General features: G+C 38.5%; 2 protein-coding genes across 4 annotated transcripts in view; one reads left to right on the top strand and one right to left on the bottom strand.

The window, feature by feature from the left end:
- SF3B1 (splicing factor 3b, subunit 1, 155kDa) overlaps positions 1–17,941 on the bottom strand; it is a 42,985-nt gene extending 25,044 nt beyond the window's left edge. Inside the window, exons 1-2 of one of the 3 annotated variants that reach the window (XM_004674418.2) lie at positions 17,745–17,941; positions 8,467–8,642 (exon numbers count right to left, since the gene is read on the bottom strand). In XM_004674418.2, coding sequence (XP_004674475.1) covers positions 8,467–8,494 — 28 coding nt within the window. In that variant the 5' untranslated portion in view covers positions 8,495–8,642; positions 17,745–17,941. The remainder of the gene's footprint in view (positions 1–8,466; positions 8,643–17,744) is intronic. The other 2 variants (XM_012727262.1, XM_004674417.2) reach the window with 2 other exon arrangements.
- Positions 17,942–18,148: 207 nt separating this feature from the next.
- The window catches only part of COQ10B (coenzyme Q10 homolog B (S. cerevisiae)), a 16,051-nt gene continuing 14,352 nt past the window's right edge, over positions 18,149–19,847 (top strand). The window contains exon 1 of the mRNA XM_004674416.2: positions 18,149–18,330. Coding sequence (XP_004674473.1) covers positions 18,224–18,330 — 107 coding nt within the window. The 5' untranslated portion in view covers positions 18,149–18,223. The remainder of the gene's footprint in view (positions 18,331–19,847) is intronic.

The raw sequence follows: 19,847 nt of genomic DNA, 5'->3' as shown, positions 1-19,847 counted from the left end.
ATGAATTGGAACAACCAAATAATCTGCATCTTTCATTTACAAATTCTATGCCATAGTCTGAAGGAGTTATTTGTAAGGAGGAGATTTAATGCTTCAAATAGTCTAAAATCAGTCAGACCTTCCAACTTAAGAGTCTAGGTTTTGGATTACTACAAATGCCCCAAGAAAACTCATTAGGTTCTTTGCTTTTATATTTCTGGCCTCACTCCTTGCCAAAATTTACTATTGTGAATAATCATTTAGTACATTTTCCTAGTTTATATGCAACTAAAACAAAGTACTGTTTCACAAAAATTGGAACATACTATATACATCTTTATGCCATTTGCTCCTCTGCTTAATACATCCCAGCCTTTATTTTTCTTTAAAAGAATTTTTCCATTTTAATTTTTCAGAAGCTAGGTATTTATCTGGATAATAAACTTATTCAGGAAAGACTTTCATCTACTAAATTTAAAGCACTGATTTTATGCACTTAAAAGTTTTCTAATTACAAAGGCATATAAAATATTAAATCAGTCTGCATAAAGTTGCTAGGAAAAAAAAAAAATTTTCTCTCCTTATTTTCAAAGTTATCCAGTATTTAATCACACCTACTGGTATGAAGGCAATTCCAATACTTCCTTAAATATAAACTAACTGAAAATGAGTAAACAACTCGACAGGAGTCAAATACTGAAAGATATCACTTATATGCAGCATACAGAAAGGGGAAAAAATAAGCAAATAACAAAAAGGTAATGTTCAAAATAAACCCTAGAAATATTAACTGCAGAACCAAGGCTACTCTCCTACACATGGAGTAAGGGTTAGAGTGAGAACAAAGGAGGGAGGCGGGGCCCGTAGTTATAAGCACTATGGATTCCTAGAGGATTGGGATGAGGTGGTAACATACATCTGAGAAAGTGTGAATCTATTCCTCTAAATCAGATACAGTGCTGTAAACCACTGTTACCTCAAAAGGGGAGAAGGGGAGATAGGGGAATAACTCCTGACATGTGATCAATGCATAAGATGTGAGTAAATATGAAAAAGCTGGAACATTCCAAAAATAACCATATGTCCAAAATATTAAAGACTTGAGATAACGTCTTTTGTCAATCACTCCCTAGTTCAGTTATGATCAAAAAGACAAAATATTCTGGTCTTGTTTAATTCCCTTCTAATTATGACTCCTAAATAGAAAACATCCAGATGTAAAGAGAAAGAAAAACAGAAACTGTCTGCTAATGACTGGAATAATAGACTAAAAGATCTCCTAGTGACAATACACACAACTGCTAAGAGCTGTCATGCTTTAATTCATCTGAATCCATAAAATACAGTTTTCATGTTGTGTCAACATTTGTGCTTTTTTATTACCAAGCAGTATTCCAATGTACTACAGTGTGTTGTTTATCGCTTCCCTATTTGAGTGGCATTCAAGTTGTAGTTTGTAGCAATTACAAATAAGGGATGCTGTAAACATTTATGTACAGATTTTTTTCTTAAAGCTTTAATATCACTTGGATAAATATCTCGGGGTAGGATTGCTAAATCTTATAGTAAGTACATGCTTGATTTTACTATGTAAAAATGTCCTTTCAATGATTTTAATTATGCCAGTTTAAGGACAGAGGAGAGTTAAATACAAGGTGAGAATGCAAAGCAGAGGGAGAACAATCTTGAGATGAAGCAGAGATGAGAGATTAAGGAAATAAAGCTAGGATAGGTGAGATTGCCCAGTTTTATTAACGCAGATTGAGACTCTCATTTGTTCTCCACCTCAAACTTCCTTCCAAGGACTGTAGGATTCTTGGGTAGATTCTGAAACAAAGTGGTGAACAAAGTTATCTTGACTGATAACGGAATTCTAAAGCTGAAGTTATGGTAGGCACAAAAGTTCCTAGAGTTAGCTTAGTCTTGGTACTGAAGTGGTTTTTTTAAAAAATAGTCTGAAACAAAGAAATCAAAAATAATAGTTAGGTATTAAGTTTGTACTTATCAAAAAAGTATGCAAGAGACTGACTATAGTAGCTTTAAGGATAAAGTGTCAAAAATGAGGTTTTTCTTAAATTGGCATTCCTATTTTAAGATATGTATAAAATTGTTTCAGGTAGCAGCAGGTAAGCTTGACAGAAAACTATGACAGTAAGTTTATGGTCACTAACATGGGAGGTGGGAACACAAGGGGAGGTATCTCACTTTCCAAGTTTTTATTGTTAAGAGCTCCTTGCTAGAGTGACCAAAACCTTAAATATACTTTCAGATCAAGGCTTATACCTACAGTCAGTTATTTTCCTGAAGTTTCCTTTGCTTAGGGGGCCACTTGACATTGTAACTGAGCAGTCATAGTGGGAGAGCCTAAAAGAGAGCCTTGGGTGTTTTCCTATCTTTCCCTTTCTCTCCAGTAGGAAACTATAGGGGACAACAAGGAAAAGAGATGGAAGAGATGGAAGAGAAACATATGAACTGAAAAAGATTAAAGACTAATCACATTGTATGTACTTTATTCGGAACTTAATTCAAACAATCTGACAAAATGTAAGGCAAGTGGAAAAACTGAACATTAATTGGATGTGTTGCAATATTAACTTTAGATGCAAATAGTTTTTTAAAGTTCTTACATTTTAGACATATTCACTGAAAAAAAAACTGCAAATAAAATGAAAGGATGGTATGTGCACCAAAATAATGGGGAAGGTGGGTACAGAGATTAAACAAAAATATTGAAGCTAGTGACAGATGCAACATAAGGGTTAATTTCACTCTTTCTGTTATATTTGCAGTTTTCAATACAAAGTTTAAGCAATAGCCAAGCATAACTTTTTTCCTCATTTTTAGTTCTCTCTTAAACCAAGGTATAAGTCCCTTAAACCAAGGCCTCTATCCCAGGTCTCTGAAAATAAAAACCTCTCTTCTCTGAAATGGAATTTTTTCCAAGCTGCTCTAATATATACATTTAACCTTAACTCAGTCTTGAAAGTCTTGGACTTTCTTTTGTGGTTTTAGTGATTCTATTAATTGACACTAATGTCATATAACACAATGTCAGGTCTTCTAAATGTTAAGATACTTCTTTAAAAACCAAATTTACTCCAATGATTTACAGAAATGTTGGTCTACAGCTTCCCTCACCACTAAAAACAATAAAGAGAAAAGGAGGGGAAAAGAAATGCCATTATTCAACCAAAACTCCCCCCTTTTGGAAGGAAATTCTGGTCGTTGGCATACTTTCACCTATCAGAAAATAAAACCTTCCCTAGAAAGTAGACATTAAGAATTAGAAATATATAGTTTTATTCATGAACTAGTCAATTTGAAAACCTAATCTATTCTACAACTATTTCCATTTAATATACTTTAAAATTATTATATTGTTTGCAATAAGAATGGGATCATAAGAATTTTTCTGACACAACTACATCAAATATTTTACCTGGAAATTGAGTTTAACATTAAATGGTAATACTGCAGAACTGGGGGTCTTTTAGAAGATGGACATATAACCTGTTTTACATTTTTAAATAATCTAAAAGGCCCTCCCTGGTGGCACAGCGGGTTAAAGCACAGCAATACAAAGCTAAAGCCACTTCAGCAAGAGTTAATCCCCAGTCAGGGAGGTGTCCCACATTGCGTGGTAGAGTGGCCAGCTGCTCCCCTCACCCATGTACTGTGTACTTTGTCAATCAGCCTGTTCTGCTCCTCATTCTGTCTCTGGCAAATCCTCTCACCACCCCTGCACCTCTGGCCTGTACCCCCATTCTATATACACAAATAAATCTTAAAAAACAACCTAAATATCATATTCTGAAACAAACTGCCTACACCACTGGTACCAGAAGGCTTTATATGACATACCTATTTGTTCCTCCCAAACTTTTCCCTAAATATTGCTAAATCCAGCAATATTTCCCCAATATTACTAAATCCAGCATATAGAACTTCCTGTCTTTATTCCTCATTTCGAGTTGGTATTATTTGCAGTGTTTTATTTTTTGTTATTTTTGAACAGAAGAACTGATGTGCAGGACAGAGGTGTGGTGGGTGAGAGTATTCTCCAGAGACAAGACTGGGGAGCAGGTGAGACAGATTTACTGAAATTCGCTAAGGGGAGCAGCGGGTAAGGTAGGAGAGGTCTGCTGTGCCCTCTGTAGGTTAACTAGGCACAGAGGTGAGAGTACTGAGAATTAATTCCTAGGCTGCCAGGGAGACCCTATTTGCAGTATCAATGACCACTCATTTCATGTTAGAGGCACAACCTTCAAATGCTAGTCACTTACTTAACACTTTTCAGACTGGTCTTTATATTATTTTTAAAGATTTATTTATTTATGCATATAGAACTGGGGTAAAGGCCAGAAGTGTGTGGGGGGGGAAGTGAGAGGATTCACTACAGACAGAGTGGGGAGCACAACAGACAGACTGACTAAAATACACTGCTAAGGGAAGCAGCGGGTGAGACAGGAGAGGTTTGCCATGCCTTGTGGGTCATTCCTCTGGATCGAACTTGGGCTGCAGTGGCTGTGGTAGCTTCGTAGAGCTGTGCTTTATGCACAGCACCACCAGGGAAGGCACTCGGGATGGTCTTTCAATGCACTCTATTCCCACTAGTCAGAAGCAACTGGTGAGCAAGGATCTCCCAAATATTGGCCATCTAAAAGACAGCTAGAGAAAAGGTGTGTACATATCCTATATCATAACTCTCAATTTTTCTTTTTAAAAATATTACTTTTTAAGATTTATTTATTTATGCATACAGAGGTACAAGGTCGGTGAGAGGATTCCCCAGAGACAAAGTGGGGAGCAGAACAGGCAAATCGAAATACACTGCTGAAGGGAGTAGCGGGGAGACAGATAGGAGAGGTCTGCTGTGTCAAGAAGGTCACTTCCCCCAGCTAAGGACTGAACCGGTGCTGCAGTGGCTGTGGATAAAGCATTGTGCTTTAACCACCTGCACCACCAGGAAGAATCAACTTTCTTCCCCTGCATTTTAACTAGCAACATTCATGGAAGTCTACAAAGCCAACATATTAACTATTCTAAACAAAGGAAAATTCAAATCTCAGCAGATGCAGAATAGAGTTGCTAATCAAGCCACTCCGGAAGCAAAGATTTTGGAAAAATACTTATTTCAGCTTTGTGGTATCCAAAAGAATCCAGTTAAGGACTAAAAGCAGAACAAGTCAATACATGGTTTAGGATAATCCATTTTCCCTTTCAGAAACATAGAAAGTATGTTTATCAACGTCAGCACTTTCGGGAATACTGCTTTGTGGCACGTTTATGCACATTAACAATTGTATAGACATGTCACAATTTAACATGCAGAAAGATCTAATTCCTAAGATTTGATTTGAGCAAGTCCACAATTTTTGCATTTCAGTCTTAAAAAAGCATAAGCCACACTAACCAGGGTAGAAAGGTAGTTAGCCTGGTTAAAAAGAATGTAAGGGCTGATCTTAATGGAAATATCTGAAAGGAATATGACAGCATGAAAAAAGGGTGCAAGGTTTGAGTCAATGATGTAGTAATGACTTGTGCAAAGAACCACATACAGAAAAGCATCAAAAATGAATGATTCAGCTTGAACACAATATAGTATTTATCACACAAAAATCAAATAAAAACTGATATTACCATTACTTTCAAAATAAATTACAAGGTACAACAAAGCAATGTCTTTACCAGTCTTTTCTTCATTTAGAATGAAGAAATTATGTTTTTTAAATCTGAAAGATAACTCTAACGCAAAAATCAAGCAAGTATTACATATTTTATCAAGTTGATCAATGAGATTCAAACTTGAGTCCTCCTCTCAACTATCTTAATGGCCTAAGAATGGTTACTCTCTTTAAGTCAACCTTCACACTGTAACCAGTGCCTTCCCTAAACACAGAAAAAAGCCTGTTATTTGGGGTTAGGAAAGTACTTATTCTGCAGTCACTAAAGAGGTTTAATCAAACCTAGATCAGTATTCAAAGCTTTCCATAAACTTACGTTAGGCTTATGTTTCTCCCTCTTAGCACAGGAGATTCCCAGTACATGAGAAAGTTCTACTTTACACCTGTCTCAAATACATGCATCAAAACCTACCCAACATTCAAAGATCAATTTAAGTGCCCCTTTTCTGTGAAAGCTCTTATTACTCCCAGTATAAATTAATCTCTTTAATCATTAAGTATTCAGCACCCATTTACCAATATGCACCAAGTACTGGGGTTTCCAAGGTACAATTTCCTATAAACTCTCAAAGTGGAAGTGAAAATCTTATCACAATATAGCATTCAAATATAAGATAAGTAAGTGCTAAAGGGGCAATCCCTTGCTTCCTACTCTACCAAAAATAATAATTCTGGGGCTCTCCCTGGTGGTGTAGGGGGTTAAAGCACTGTTATTATGAAGCTCTCCGAAGTCACTGCAGCTGGAGTTCAATCCCTGGCCAGGGAGCTGACCCACACGGCTAGGCAGACCTCTCCTGACCCGCCCACTTCTCCCTTCAGCAGTGTACTTCATCAATCTGCCTGTTCTGCTCCCTGCTGTCTCTGGTGAGTCCTCTCACCCACCACACCTCTAGCCTGTACCCCAATTCTGTAAGCATAAATAAATAAATCTTAAAAAAAAAAAAATAATAACAATTCTGCTCCAGGTTATCAAGATGGCTCAACAAATGAAAAAAGAGATGGATTATAAAGGAACAGAGTTCTCCAAGAAAAAAGAATAAGAATGTTTTTCTACAAAACATTTGTTATTCTATCATATACTCCAGTAATGGGACAGTTGTTAAGCAAATGTACCAATACCTTCTTTATGGCATCAATTAATTCATACTAATACTAATTCATACTAATTCATAGAACATGTACACAAGTAAAAGAGTACCTTTGGTGTATACATTAGAATATTCTATACCCCAAAGTTTTTAAGTGGGTTTTGAAAATTCACAAAAACTGATGAGCATTTTGATTTTCCAAGAGTCCCTTTCAAAGCAAATAATCAAAGCCACAAATGCTGTAAGCCAGTTAACTCAATGAAGTATGGCAGTAACTTTCTAATTATTTTGTCAAAGGTATGTTTTACTCTAAAGATAGAAGAGTAAATAAATGCCTAAGAACTTAGGTTAAGTTAAAACATTTAAGCCCTAAAACCTAACTAGAATATTGTCATCACTGTCAATTCACTAGCATATCTTACTAAGTTTCAGAAAGGACTTTAATTTCTACTGATCACAAAATTATTCAATGCTATTCACATACTTAACCCAACCAAGCTTTCAGATCCATCTACTTTCCCCCTCCCATGCATCCTTATTCTCTGCCACAGACTACTCAAAGATGCCTTTCACACTACTGCTTTGTTACAAGATGTTCTCTCAGGCTCAAATGTCGTCGTCTCCCCCAATGTAAAACTGATTGATCCTTTTAGACCAAGTACAGACACACCACATCCTTTATGAAATAGTCCTAAACATAAATTAATCGCTCCGTTAGTCAGGTTACCAGACATATTGCTTGTACCTGTACTGAAGCATTCATTTGGCCTCATAAAAGGACTAAGATATATCCATGTTTCACAATTAAACTGTTAAAATTTTTCACGACCAGTCTTAATACCTTTCAAACTATACCAAGCCAGGAATCTAGAAACGACTGAGTCATAAAAAGTCTCTTTTCCTTGGAAGCCTCCTCGTGTTTGGTAAAAATTTCGGGTCACACGTCAGAATTTAAAAATTTCCCATGCCTCGTTTCTTGTGAAAAGTGACCCTATTTCCTAGTATTTCGGGATCTTCTTAATGGATTCCAGGCATTCTAGTCCAAACATTGTCCAGTATATTCCATAAAGCAATCAACTACGTTGGTTATTAAAAAACCGAATGTTCCTTTCCCTCTCCCACCAATAATTATTCCCCAAAAAAGACCAGTATTATATACGGAATGATCATGGGAGTAAAAAATTACCAGATTTTTATTCCCAAATCATTTCGTTGGAGGGAGGGAAGCTACTCTAGATATCTGAAGAAAACACCCTAATTCACCACGGTTAGGGATGATGGGCCTTTCGGTTTCACTGAACTAGATTTTAAGACTGCCGAAAAGCGGATGCCGATTTCAGTGCCTTTTCTGACAGACCTATACACAAACTATGCCGACGACAGTTCCAAGAAACGAGTGAGACTTTATTCTCTTTCCCATATCAAAGAATCGTTCTTAACAAGCCGTTTAAATGGGGCCTTCTGGTCAGAGAGGAGAAGCAACTCTGAAGCAGTAGCAACTAAACGCGGAACAAAGCGCCTGTCGGGGGTGCATGGGTAGGACGCCATTACGTGGGGCAGTGGCCTGCGCCGCTAGTGCCGGAGACGACCCAGACCCCAAAGTGCGGGCTCTGCTCTCTACAAGAAAACCACAGAAAGAGACAGAAATCTAGAAAAAAGAATCTCAGCAGGCTAAGCAAGCGGAAAAGACACGTAAATAGAGGGAGCCCGCTTACCTTCGTGAGTCTTGGCGATCTTCGCCATTTTGTCCACTCGAACACACAGACGGAACTGGCGCTCCCAAGAACTTCCGCTCGTCGCCGCCGCCACGAAGAAAAATAGCTAGGCTGTTCTCTGAGCATGCGCCAACCGGGAACGCGCGCCGTTGGGTGACACGTGACAGAATAGCCACCTAGAGGGAACAGAGAGGTGCATTGTGGGCTGGAGGAGGAGCCTAAGTGGACCCGGAGGCGGTATTCCTGATGATCCAAGAAAAAACTGGGTGAGCCTTACTGGCTTTAAAGGAATTAACTTTGCCCCGGAGGAAAGTGGATTTCACCACGGTAATTATAAACAGTTACTCTAAGAAACACTACGGTTTTAGGACTAGCAGAAACTTCAAGGCTTCAATTTCCTTCATCTGGGCGTCTCGGGGCCAGAGAAAAGTATTCCTTACCGTGTCTCACCTGTTTCAGTGCTTAGTTATGGAAACAGTCATAACCGTCACACCTTCACGCTGTAATTCAAGGCCATTTTTTTAAAAATAATTAGTTGTCATTTAGGAAGGATTTTCATTTACAACATATATTCTCAAATACCATTGAGGTACAAATACACCAGTAAGGTTGACAAGTTCTTGCTGATTCCGTTTAAGAAATGAGAAAAATCTGGGAGGGGTGTGTGTGTGTGTGTTTGTGTGAGTGTGTATACATACATATATACATATATGTATATATGTGTATATATATGAAAGATCACAGTTATTAAGTTATACAGTAGGAATTTTTGCACCCTTTTTAAAAGGCTTTTAATTTCTTGGATTCTTAGAAAACCATTGATCTGCAGCATTAATACTGATGAAATGCTTCTCAAATCAAAAGGCCAGAAAAATAGTGGTCTTTGTTATCAGTGCAACAGTTTTACTAGCATAACCTTGTACTGTCACACTGGCTTCGGACTTCAAGTTAAAAAGTAAAAGAACTTTAAAAAAGAAATTGGCATAGGAAGTAGCCTAGGAAATCAGGCAGGAATCAAGGTTAGAGCCATAACAAAGAGAAGTATACCTGGCTGGGTAATATAATACAAATTGTAAAATTTTTACTAACAGACAGGTGCTATTTTCATTACTGAAAAAGTCAGTTTGTTGATTTGATTTAATTTAGGTTAAATGATAGGAAGGGGAGGAGAGAATATGTAAATTTTTGTGCAGATTATCCATAAATTCTGGGGTTGACAGTGTGTTCATAGATGCTCCTTGTGTAACTGGTAACTTACAGATAGTGCTAGGCACCTCCCTAACAAGCTACCTAGTATCTGGCCTGGACTACATAGATACATCCTTATCACCAAATTTGATCAGACAAAAGTCTGTAACCATCCAGCATCAGTTTCACATCCCTGCTCCCCACTGTCCCTGGTAATGTCTAAACTACTTTTTGTATCTATGAATTTATCTTTTTAAGATATTTCATAAAAGTGGAATCACACCATATTTGTGCTTTTGTGTTTGGCTTATTTTGTTTAGCGTATTTTCAAGGTTTGTCCACGGTACAGCTTATATTTATATCAGAAGTTCTTCTTAAGGCTGGATAGTGCTTTGTATGGATGTACTAAACTTTGTTTATCCACTTTTCTGTAAATAAATGCTTGAAGTTATTTCCAACTTTTAGCTTTTGTGAATGATGCTGCAGTGAAGGTTTATGTACAAATACCACTTTGAGTCTTCTTTGCTTACAATATTTTTGAGAATACAAAAACCTAAAAATAAAAACTGAACTGTTGAATCTTATGCTAATTCTTTGGTTAGCTTTTTGAAGAGTCATCAAAATCACCATTTTACATTTCCACCAGCAATGTACAAGGAACCTTGTAATTTCTTCACAGATAGTTACCGACACTTATTTTCCTTCTCCTCCTCCCCATTATAGCTAACCTAGTTGATGTGAGTGATATTTCACTGTTGTTTCAATAAACATTTCCCCCTGTCTAAGAATATTGAGAATCCTTTCATGTTATTAGCCATATGTCTATTCAATTCTTTTGCCTATTTTTAAAATTGAGGGTGTTTTGTTGTAGTTTTCCATAATCTGGATAGTCTTTATCAGATATATGACTTGCAAAAATTTTCTCCCATTCTTTGTGTGAAATTATACATATTGTCTGCTCACAGTCCCTGGCACAGAACTCTTGAAATCTTGAAACTTTTAAGATGTAAGCCCACTAGGAACATCTTTTGTTCCATTGTTACAACTCTATTATACAAAAGATCATATAATAAACTTTTCCATTGAACAGTTAGCTGAAAGTTTCTGGATTGGGACTGGTCACCAGAAAGACCAGCCATATTAGAAGTTTGGAATTTTCAGCCCACTCCCTCAGAAGCTAGAATGTTAATTTGATTATGCTCATATAAGGAAGTTTTCATATAAAATCCCATAGTACAGGGCTCAGAGGGCCTCCAAATTGGCAAACACATCTGAACTGTTGCGGGGATACATACAATCACAAGGACAGAAGCACCTGCACTTTGGACCTCCCAGGCCTTGTCCTATGCATCCTCTGTTCATCTGCATCCTCTATTATATCCTTTAATAAACTGGTAAATGAGTATTTCCCTGAGACCTGTGTATTGCTCTAGTAAATTAATCAAATCTGAGAAAGTGGAAACTGCCATTGTACAACAAACTGAATGGAAATTGTAAGTAACCTAGAGATCTACTCCCTACTTGTGACTGGCATCTGAAGATGCATGAGAGAAATCTTGTACAATTGAGCCCTTAATCTGTGGGATTTGATGCTATTTCTAGGTAGACAGCATTGAATTGAAATAAATTATAGAACACCTAGCTGGTTTTGCAGAGGATAGCTTGGTGAGCGAAAAACTTCCAGATAATCAATGACCATAAGTAAAGTGTTTTATTTGAGTAGAAAATGAGATTCACAAATGGAGAATTGAATTTTCCCAATTCACAATGGGGAGCCATTTTATTCTTTTTTTTTTTTTAAGATTTATATTTTTATGCACCCAAGAACTGAGGTACAGGCCAGAAGTACAAGAACAGGATGTGGGGGGGGGAGGGAGGAGGGGCGCGGTACTAAGATCCACCAGAGAGGGAGAACAGGCAGACTGACTGAAACACAGTGGACGGGCTGAGCTGAGCAGCAGGTGAGACAGGAGAAGTCCACCATGCCATTTGGGCCACCTCCCTGACCAGGGATCGAACTCATGATGCAATGGCTATGGATAGCTTCAGAGTGCTGCCCTTTAACCTGCTGAGCCACCAGGGAGGGCCCATGCTTTTAGATTTGATCCTGAAAAAATATATATATAAGAGCCTCCCAGGTGGCCTGGGGATTAAATCTCAGTTCTGTCTCCACTACAGCCTGAGGTCGATTCACCACCAGGGACCCAACACATGGCACAGCAGATGTCTCCTGTCTCACCTGCTGCTCCCCTCAGCAGTATATTTCAGTCAATCTGCCTGTTCTGCTTCCCACTCTGTCTCTGGTGAATCCTCTCATGCAACCCCTCCCCCTCTTCCCTGTGTCTCTGCAGAAAAAAAAAATAGTTAAAAAAATAACTCATATACAAAGTATTCAAATAGCATCACAAAAAGATGTAAGTGAAAAGTGAAAGCTTTTCCTTATCTGTCTTATTCCCCAACTATTAAGGATGTTGAATATTTATTAAGTAATATTAGGCATATACAAACATATTCAGTATATATGCTAATTTTTACACCTAAGCTTTTAAAAGGGAAGACTGTTTAAGAAGGCAGGTGATAGAAAAAAACTACATACTGTAAAATCAGAAATTATTCCAAGAAGGAAGGAAAGAGTATAAACACAAAGATGCTAGCATGAATAAATGAGAAGATTCCTAGTAAAATCAGACTTTAATAAAAGGGTAAAAGACAGGAAACCTCCCAAAGGAGGCTTACATTAAAAAAAAATTAGGAGTTTCTGGGCTGCTGAACACATGGAGATTAGAGAAGAGACATATATACTCAGGGAGACTCAAGCCCCTCCCCACATATCTTACCCTATGCCTCTCTTCTATTTGGCTGTCCCTGAACTATATGCTTTTATAACAAACTGTATTCTAAGGATGTACTGATTAAAGATGCTAGGGAATGTGAAATCTGTCTTTGAAGAATTGCAGCAGGAAGATACTAGAACACAACTGCTTTGTCTATATATATCATAAAGGCCGCATTGACAAATGGTTTAAATAGGTCTTTTCCTGAGACACCCTTTAAATGTCAGATTCCTATTTTATGTGTTCTTGTCTTTTCAAGATGCTTGAAAAACCAAGAGGATATAAATACCTATGCCTGAAAAAACAAAATGAAGGCATAATCAGCAAGCAATGGGCAATCACACAGAAAAAATAACCGCTAAAAGATGATTCCCACAGAACTCAGTGTACCAAGCATGCATATAAATGACTCACAAGGATTCTGAAAACACTGGACCTCCCTTAACAGTCATCTACATAGGTAATACTGGTACACATTTTATTTTTAGATGCCAAAATTAACTTATTATAAAAGTTTATTAATGTGGTTCTGGATAGCTGTAACCACCCATAAAGTGTGTGGCAGGCAGTAGGATAAGAGGAATTTAAAGATTAGATAAAAGGCTAGTTATATAACCAAGAAGAATCCATTTTCTTGAGCAACACTGAATGGCCAGAAATAATTTCTGGATCTGGAAAGCTGAGAAGACTCCTTGTCTATAATATCATCCTTTGTGGACCAACCTAAGGTATGAATTAGCTTCTTTTCTCTTATTTAAATTTCCTTTAAATCAGTTCCCAATTTTCTAGTTTTGGCTTACTCTAGGCTATTTTTTTTTTATTAGTTCTAATATTTTAGTAATACAAGGTTGCTGCTACAACTTTCAAGAAGTCACACAGTCTAAGAGCATCGTGACTCAAAGTCAGGAGACATGCATTTTCTTGCTGGCTGTTTTGCTTACTAACTATCCCAAGCCTGTTTCCCAAGGTCTCTGTAAACATGAGATAAAGGATCCATCACAGAGGCCTAATTGCACCATCTCAGATGCATCAGTACAGGCCAGAGTTGCTGTTATCCTTAGAGAGATGTTTCCTACTTAGATGGGGTTTGGGAGCAGAGTGTATGTTTCCTCTATGCTGGTCAGTACTAGCACACTAGCACAGCTAACAGCGCCCTCCCCTTATGCACCTGGGTTGCAGAAAGCCTCCACCAAGTTTCTAAGTTCTAATTATCCCAACTTCTTCCTTACTTCTCCAGTTCTAAGGATTGTGCAGAAAACACTTAGGCTTTTACTGTCCCTTGAAAGACAAGCTTGTAAGGCTGGTCTGTTGGCTGGCATTTGGAAATTGGATTTTGGAGGCTCCCCAAAATTTCCAGAACTGATAAAACTTTCAGGATGACTAAATTATGAAAGCAATATGGTTTAAACTGAATACTAGCTTTCCTTGAGAAGTCTGAAATTTGAGTATGTACTGTACTAGGTAGAGGGTTCCTATCTGATCAGTCCCAGGAAAAACCCTTGGCACTGAGTCTTTCATGAGTTTCTGTGATTGGCAACTGATATTTCACACATCAAAACTTCTTGCTGTATAATTAATCACACTGGCCCTCCCTGGTAGCCCAGTGGGTTAAAGTGCAGCACTGCAAGTGAGCGGCAGCTGCTTCAATGTGAGCTCGATCCCTGGCCCTGAAGACCACATGGCGCAGCAGACCTCTCCTATCTCCCGCACTGCTCCCCTAAGCAGTATACTTCATCAATTTGCCTGTTCTGCTTCCCACTCTGTCTGTCTCTGGTGAATCCTCTCATCACTCCTGCACCTCTGCCCTGTGCTCCAGTTCTGTATGCATAAATAAAATCTTAAAAAAAAAAATCACATTTTGTGTGACTCCACAACTTCACTGGGAAAAAGACCCTTGGAAATTTGTACTTGATTTCCCCAAGACATGTTACATGCTCCTTTCATTTATTTACTTTTTGTCATCTTAGTTCTCCAATTTTTTTTTAAATAAATAAATCTTTAAAACTAAAACAGATACTTAAAATAGCAATAAATTCATGTCTTGTTCCTAATTGATGTAGCCTGTCAGTAAAGGCAAACTGTCTAGTTAATCCTCTTTGATAACATAATTTTTATCAAAAACTAACATCTACAATAGCATCAATCTCTTATAACTCAGTTCCTGATTCACTGAAAGGTACTCAACCAAATACTTTATAAAAAGATAATCCCTGCATGAACTCACTAGTCTTGGGGTAATTACCCTAGTGATTAAAAAGACGCCAGTAATGAAATTATGTTAACTTTAAAAACTTCATTAATAAGGCTACCCTGTTGGCACAAGGGGTCAAGTCCCAGCACTATGCACACTGCAGCATGAGTTCTAACCCAGACAGGAAGATAACCTGGCACAGCATTCCTATCTTGCCTGCTGCTCCTCTCAGCAATGTATTTCAGTAGACCTGCCTGTTCTGCTCCCTACTCTCTCTGGTGAATCCTCACACACATGTGCATACATTCTCCCCACACCCCTCTCCCCTCTGCTCTTGTATGTATAAGTAAAAAATTTTTTAATTTTTTCCTTTATTTCAGAAAAATAATTGTAAGTGATGTCTAGGCAAAGTCTTCTTGGTAGTTAACATTCATTCTGTATTTGCTTTCACTGGAGATTTAATTAAGAACAGTATTAATAAAAGTCATAGTCATCTCTATTTTCTGGAAACCTTCCTGGTTAAGTTTAATCTATACTCAGGGTTCTGAAGAGTGAACAAAATATCAAACAAAGTGTGATTCTAAATGAATCAATCAGAAGATTTCAAACCCACAAAATTATAACATTATTATAAACCCCATGAACTCATCATCTAGTTCAATTATCAACAAATGATCTATTTTGTTTCATCTATTCCACTTTCCTACATCCACTGGATTATTTTTAAAGCAGATCATGTTATATGTAAATGCTTGACTCTCTGAGATAACCATTTAAGTAACATGTACACAAAAAAACATTAATTCCTTAAAAATCATGCAATATCCAGTTGTCATATTTTCCAATTATATGTATGTGTATTTTTGTATTGTTTGTATAAAATGAAATCCAAATAATACCTCTTAAATCTTTAAAATCTGCAACCTCCTTTCTCCTCAAGGAAAACTCACATTTATTTGTTGAAGAAACTGGCTCATTTCCAAGATTCTGTTATTTGGCAAATTGTATCCCTTTGGTGTCATTTAACATGTTTTTCTCTCCTCTGACTAAACTGACATATGTCAAAGCTTGACCAGATTCAATTATTTTGACAATATTTAAATATATCTCAAATATATATTTTTGATGACATAATTGGTTTGTACAATAAAATACTGCTTCCCACATGAATCTGCTGTTTTAACTAACTATCATTCTTTCCATATTATGTAGACAGAACTTTTAACCCTCAATTTATGGAAGCACTGTGATCTTCTACAACTGAACTGGAATTTAGTATTAAGCAGGAAGTTAAGTCTACTGCTTGAACTCTGCCGCTTGATGGAGCAGAAAGTTCCTGCTGTGTGCTGCTTGCCCACAGTAGTAGCTATGGCTACCTATACCCTCTTCCCAAACAATAACGTCTATGATGGATGGTGTAACAAGCTGCCACATAAAAAAGGTATAAAACCATCCCAGCAATTCAGAGCTCAGATTTTTGGGAGCTTTCCCAGGGAGCCCAACAGTGCGACAATTAAATCTCTCTTTACCTCCCTCAATGCCATCTAATTTTTCTGGTAAACTGCTGCAACAGTATCACTTTAAGTTTATAACTTTTTTTTTTTTTTTGCTGGGAAGTCAAATAACTATTATACACTGTCATCTATTACAAAGCTTCGTTTATTTGCTTTAAAATTTTTTTTTATTGGGAAACTATTCCAATGGTTGACCCAATTCAGTAGGTATTTTCAAGTGTCTGAAATGATAAAATATTTGGTGAGTTTAGTAATTAAAAATGGGCCTTAAGTACATAGGTACATCATGTATTGCACTAAAAATATGTTTAACAGACCTCCTAATTAACAATACCTTAGCAAGTGCCAACATTTTATAGGCACTTGGTAACCACTGTGGTTTATGAACAGTGCAATAATATGATGAATGCGTATTTTAGAGGAAAATGCTTCTGGAATGCTTAAGATTTAAAATAAAAAGAGCATGGATTGTGTATTTGAAGATAACGTAACAAGGAATTGTTTGGATGAAGCTACAGACCACATCAATCAATAAGGACACCTGTGTTAAACTGAAAGGCGTTTGACAAACACTCTAGCTAGAGATTTCAACTCCAATAAGGTAAAGGATGATGGCAGCAACCAAAACGGGTAGAAAATAGCCATATATATACATAGCAGCTAGAATATTTTTGTAAATGTAAATTAGATCAAGTCATTATTGTCCTCATCTGAAAATGAGTCATTTCCCACTTAGAATAAAATGCAAATGTGTTGCCATGGCCTCACAGACACTATGATAAAGTTTTCACTACCTCTCACCTATTTCTTACCGTGCTCATCCTTCCTGGGCTCCAAAGTTCTTGCTCTTCATAAAACAAGACAACACTGGCACTTGTTCCCTCTACCTGGTTACTTTCTTCACAAATATTCATACTTCTCTTCCTCACTTTACTTAGGCCTTTGCTACGTATCACCTCCTCAAAAACTCAACAAACCACTTGTATAAAAGGCCACTGCTGTCTTTACCCTGCTTTACAGTTTTCTTAGCTCAGATTATCTAACATTGTATTACATTCTAATTAATTGACTTCCCCCACTAGAATATAAACTCAGTGACGTCGCCTAAAACAGCAAAGTGTATGGTATTTGATTACATTTAATCAGTGATCTCAGTTCCTGTCAAAACTTTATGCAGCGGGTACTATTGCTGTACACACATTATGATTTACATAAACTATGACATAGAAAGGTTAAATAAAGACCTTAGGGAAAATGTCCGGACTTAATGACTGCTACTTGAAATGGACACATCAAAGCAAAACTGTCTGGTTTGTAAGGAAAAAGAGAAATCCAAACAACACACGAACGGCAATTAAAATGTTGGTCACGGAAGAAGCAAATGGAACTTAGTGTCTTCCCCTAAGCACATGACCTTATGCTGCCCTCACAACCACCCCAGAGGAGATGCACAATGCACAGCAGGGACTGTATTAGACAAGCATTAACTGCAAGCTTCTGATCGCCAGACTCCACATCCAGGAGCGACGGTGGGACCCGCCCAGCACTTACCGGTTTGGACAGTTACATAATTAACACCCAGAACCTCGGGCTTCCTCCGGCTCCAGGGCCGGATTCACGTGCGGGGCCTCACGACCGGAAACTGCACCCAAGAGACCAGGCACTAACCGCAGGCGAGTCCCCGGAAGTGTCCCAGCGCGGGAGGTGGGGTGAATGGTCACCGTGAGTTCGGCGTAAGGCGCCCCGGCGCGAGGCCGACACCAGAAGCAAGCCAGCGGACGGGGGTGTGTCCACGCGGTCCCTGCGCACTCTCTGATTGGCCGGTAGGATGACGACTGCGTTTACAGTCGGGCCTACGGCAAGCAGAGCGTACGTCCACTGCGTAATCTAGTCGAGAAGGAGGGGCGTGGCTGGCAATACAGGAGGCCCGCCGATTGGCTGCAGGCGCGGGAGCCGAACCGGCCGGTCCCGAACAGGGCGGCGCCGAGAGTCTGGACGCTGAGGTGGCGACCGGCTTCAGTGAGAAGATAATGGCAGCTCGCGCCGGTCCCAGGATCCTGAGAAAAGTGGCCTCAGGGTGCCGTCCGAAGTCTGCTACAGCGGCCGGAGTCCCGTGTCCGGTGCACCTGAACGTCAGGTAATAAACGACTGCGACGCCGCGACGAGGGAAATTTCTGGCCGGGGCTGGCTGAGTGGACAACCCGGGGGGTTTTGTGAAGAGGAGCCGGAGCGGATACGTTTCCGCGTCCCTGGGAGTAAAGGGTCTCCTGCTTTGGGCAGTCGAGGGACTCAGTCGGCGCGCCATCAGCCCGGACGGGAGGCTCGCCGGTGTGTCTGGGCCCCCTGTCTGTGTTTGCTGCCCTGCCCTCGCCAGAGTAGGTGAATCGTCGGCGGAGCGATTTTGGAAACTGTTGATAAAGCTACTAGGGGACCGGTGCCTTTGGGTCCTTCCGGTCTCTTCTCCTACGGCCTGCTGCTACTGTGGAAAAGTGTTAACTGTTTGCAAAGGTTTGACTGCTGGCATGTGAAGTTAGTCGCCAGGCAATGAGCCCCTTCTTTTCCTTGGTGCCAGCTTGCCAGACGTGTTTTCCCAGTTTCAGCTAGAGAGGTCTTTGCATCTGTCCTTTGGTGCTTGCAAAGTTAAACAAGCTGATTTGGGGGCTTGGTTTTGTTTTGTTTTGTTTTGTTTTTCCCATTAGACGTCCTGTAATCTTGAACTAGAGTCTACATTAGATTTTCCTGTTTGGGTTCCCTTTTGGTGGATGGAGGGTAGGATGGAGGCAGACATAAAGGATTCCATGATTCCACTACCTAACTTTCGTTTCATAATGACAGTATAATAAACTATGTTCGACATTTTCAGCTTGTATCTAAAAGTATTGTTATAGATAGTACGTCAGAGCACCAATCTGGTAATTTAACTGTATTTAAATTTAGTGAAGAATTAAAAAATTACCAACAACTAGCAAACTCCAAATCCTATTGACATAGTGAATGAAACTGAAATAAAACCATCTCCTATCATTTATTCCGACTGTAGGAAATAATATGAAAAAGTGGTTCCAAGTGGAGCATATACTCTATCATATTTTAGATCTGCTTGTATTACTTTTATAAAATATTGGTTACAAGTAAACAAAGCTGTTAAATTTGAGGAAAACAAGTAGCTTTTCATCAAATTAAAGTTTTAAGATAAATATCCTTAGTTACAATGAAGAAGGGAGTTTATGTAAATTTACTGACAGTCTGAAGCATTAACATAAATTTCTGACTTTTATTATAGCGGTATTTCAGTTAGTACAGTATATTAGATTATTAGCAACAAGCTGTCCTTCTGGTCCAGTACTCACCTTATGATGTACATACCATAAATACATCCATATGTTATGTGTGTGTGTACAAGCAATTGATAGTGTATGAGAAAAGATGTGCTTTTAGGGTTTTGTAAACATAGCATGCAAATTGATCAGGAGAATTCTTGGCTTCTTTAAACAGAAGTATTACTTTTAGGATTGTAATCAGACTGTGAAAGGGTTTCTTTTTGGGGAGTCTGCAGTACATACATCTGCGACAAAATTCCAAGTGTACAATGAAAAACTTCCTAGTCAGCCAGACTAGGCAGAGAGGATCTTATGCTTTTTTTTTTTTTTTTTT

This window comes from Condylura cristata, unplaced genomic scaffold, assembly GCF_000260355.1.
Source record: "Condylura cristata isolate star-nosed mole 26May11 unplaced genomic scaffold, ConCri1.0 scaffold00002, whole genome shotgun sequence".
NCBI classification, from domain to species: domain Eukaryota; kingdom Metazoa; phylum Chordata; class Mammalia; order Eulipotyphla; family Talpidae; genus Condylura; species Condylura cristata.
This window is presented reverse-complemented; position numbering and strand designations above follow the sequence as displayed.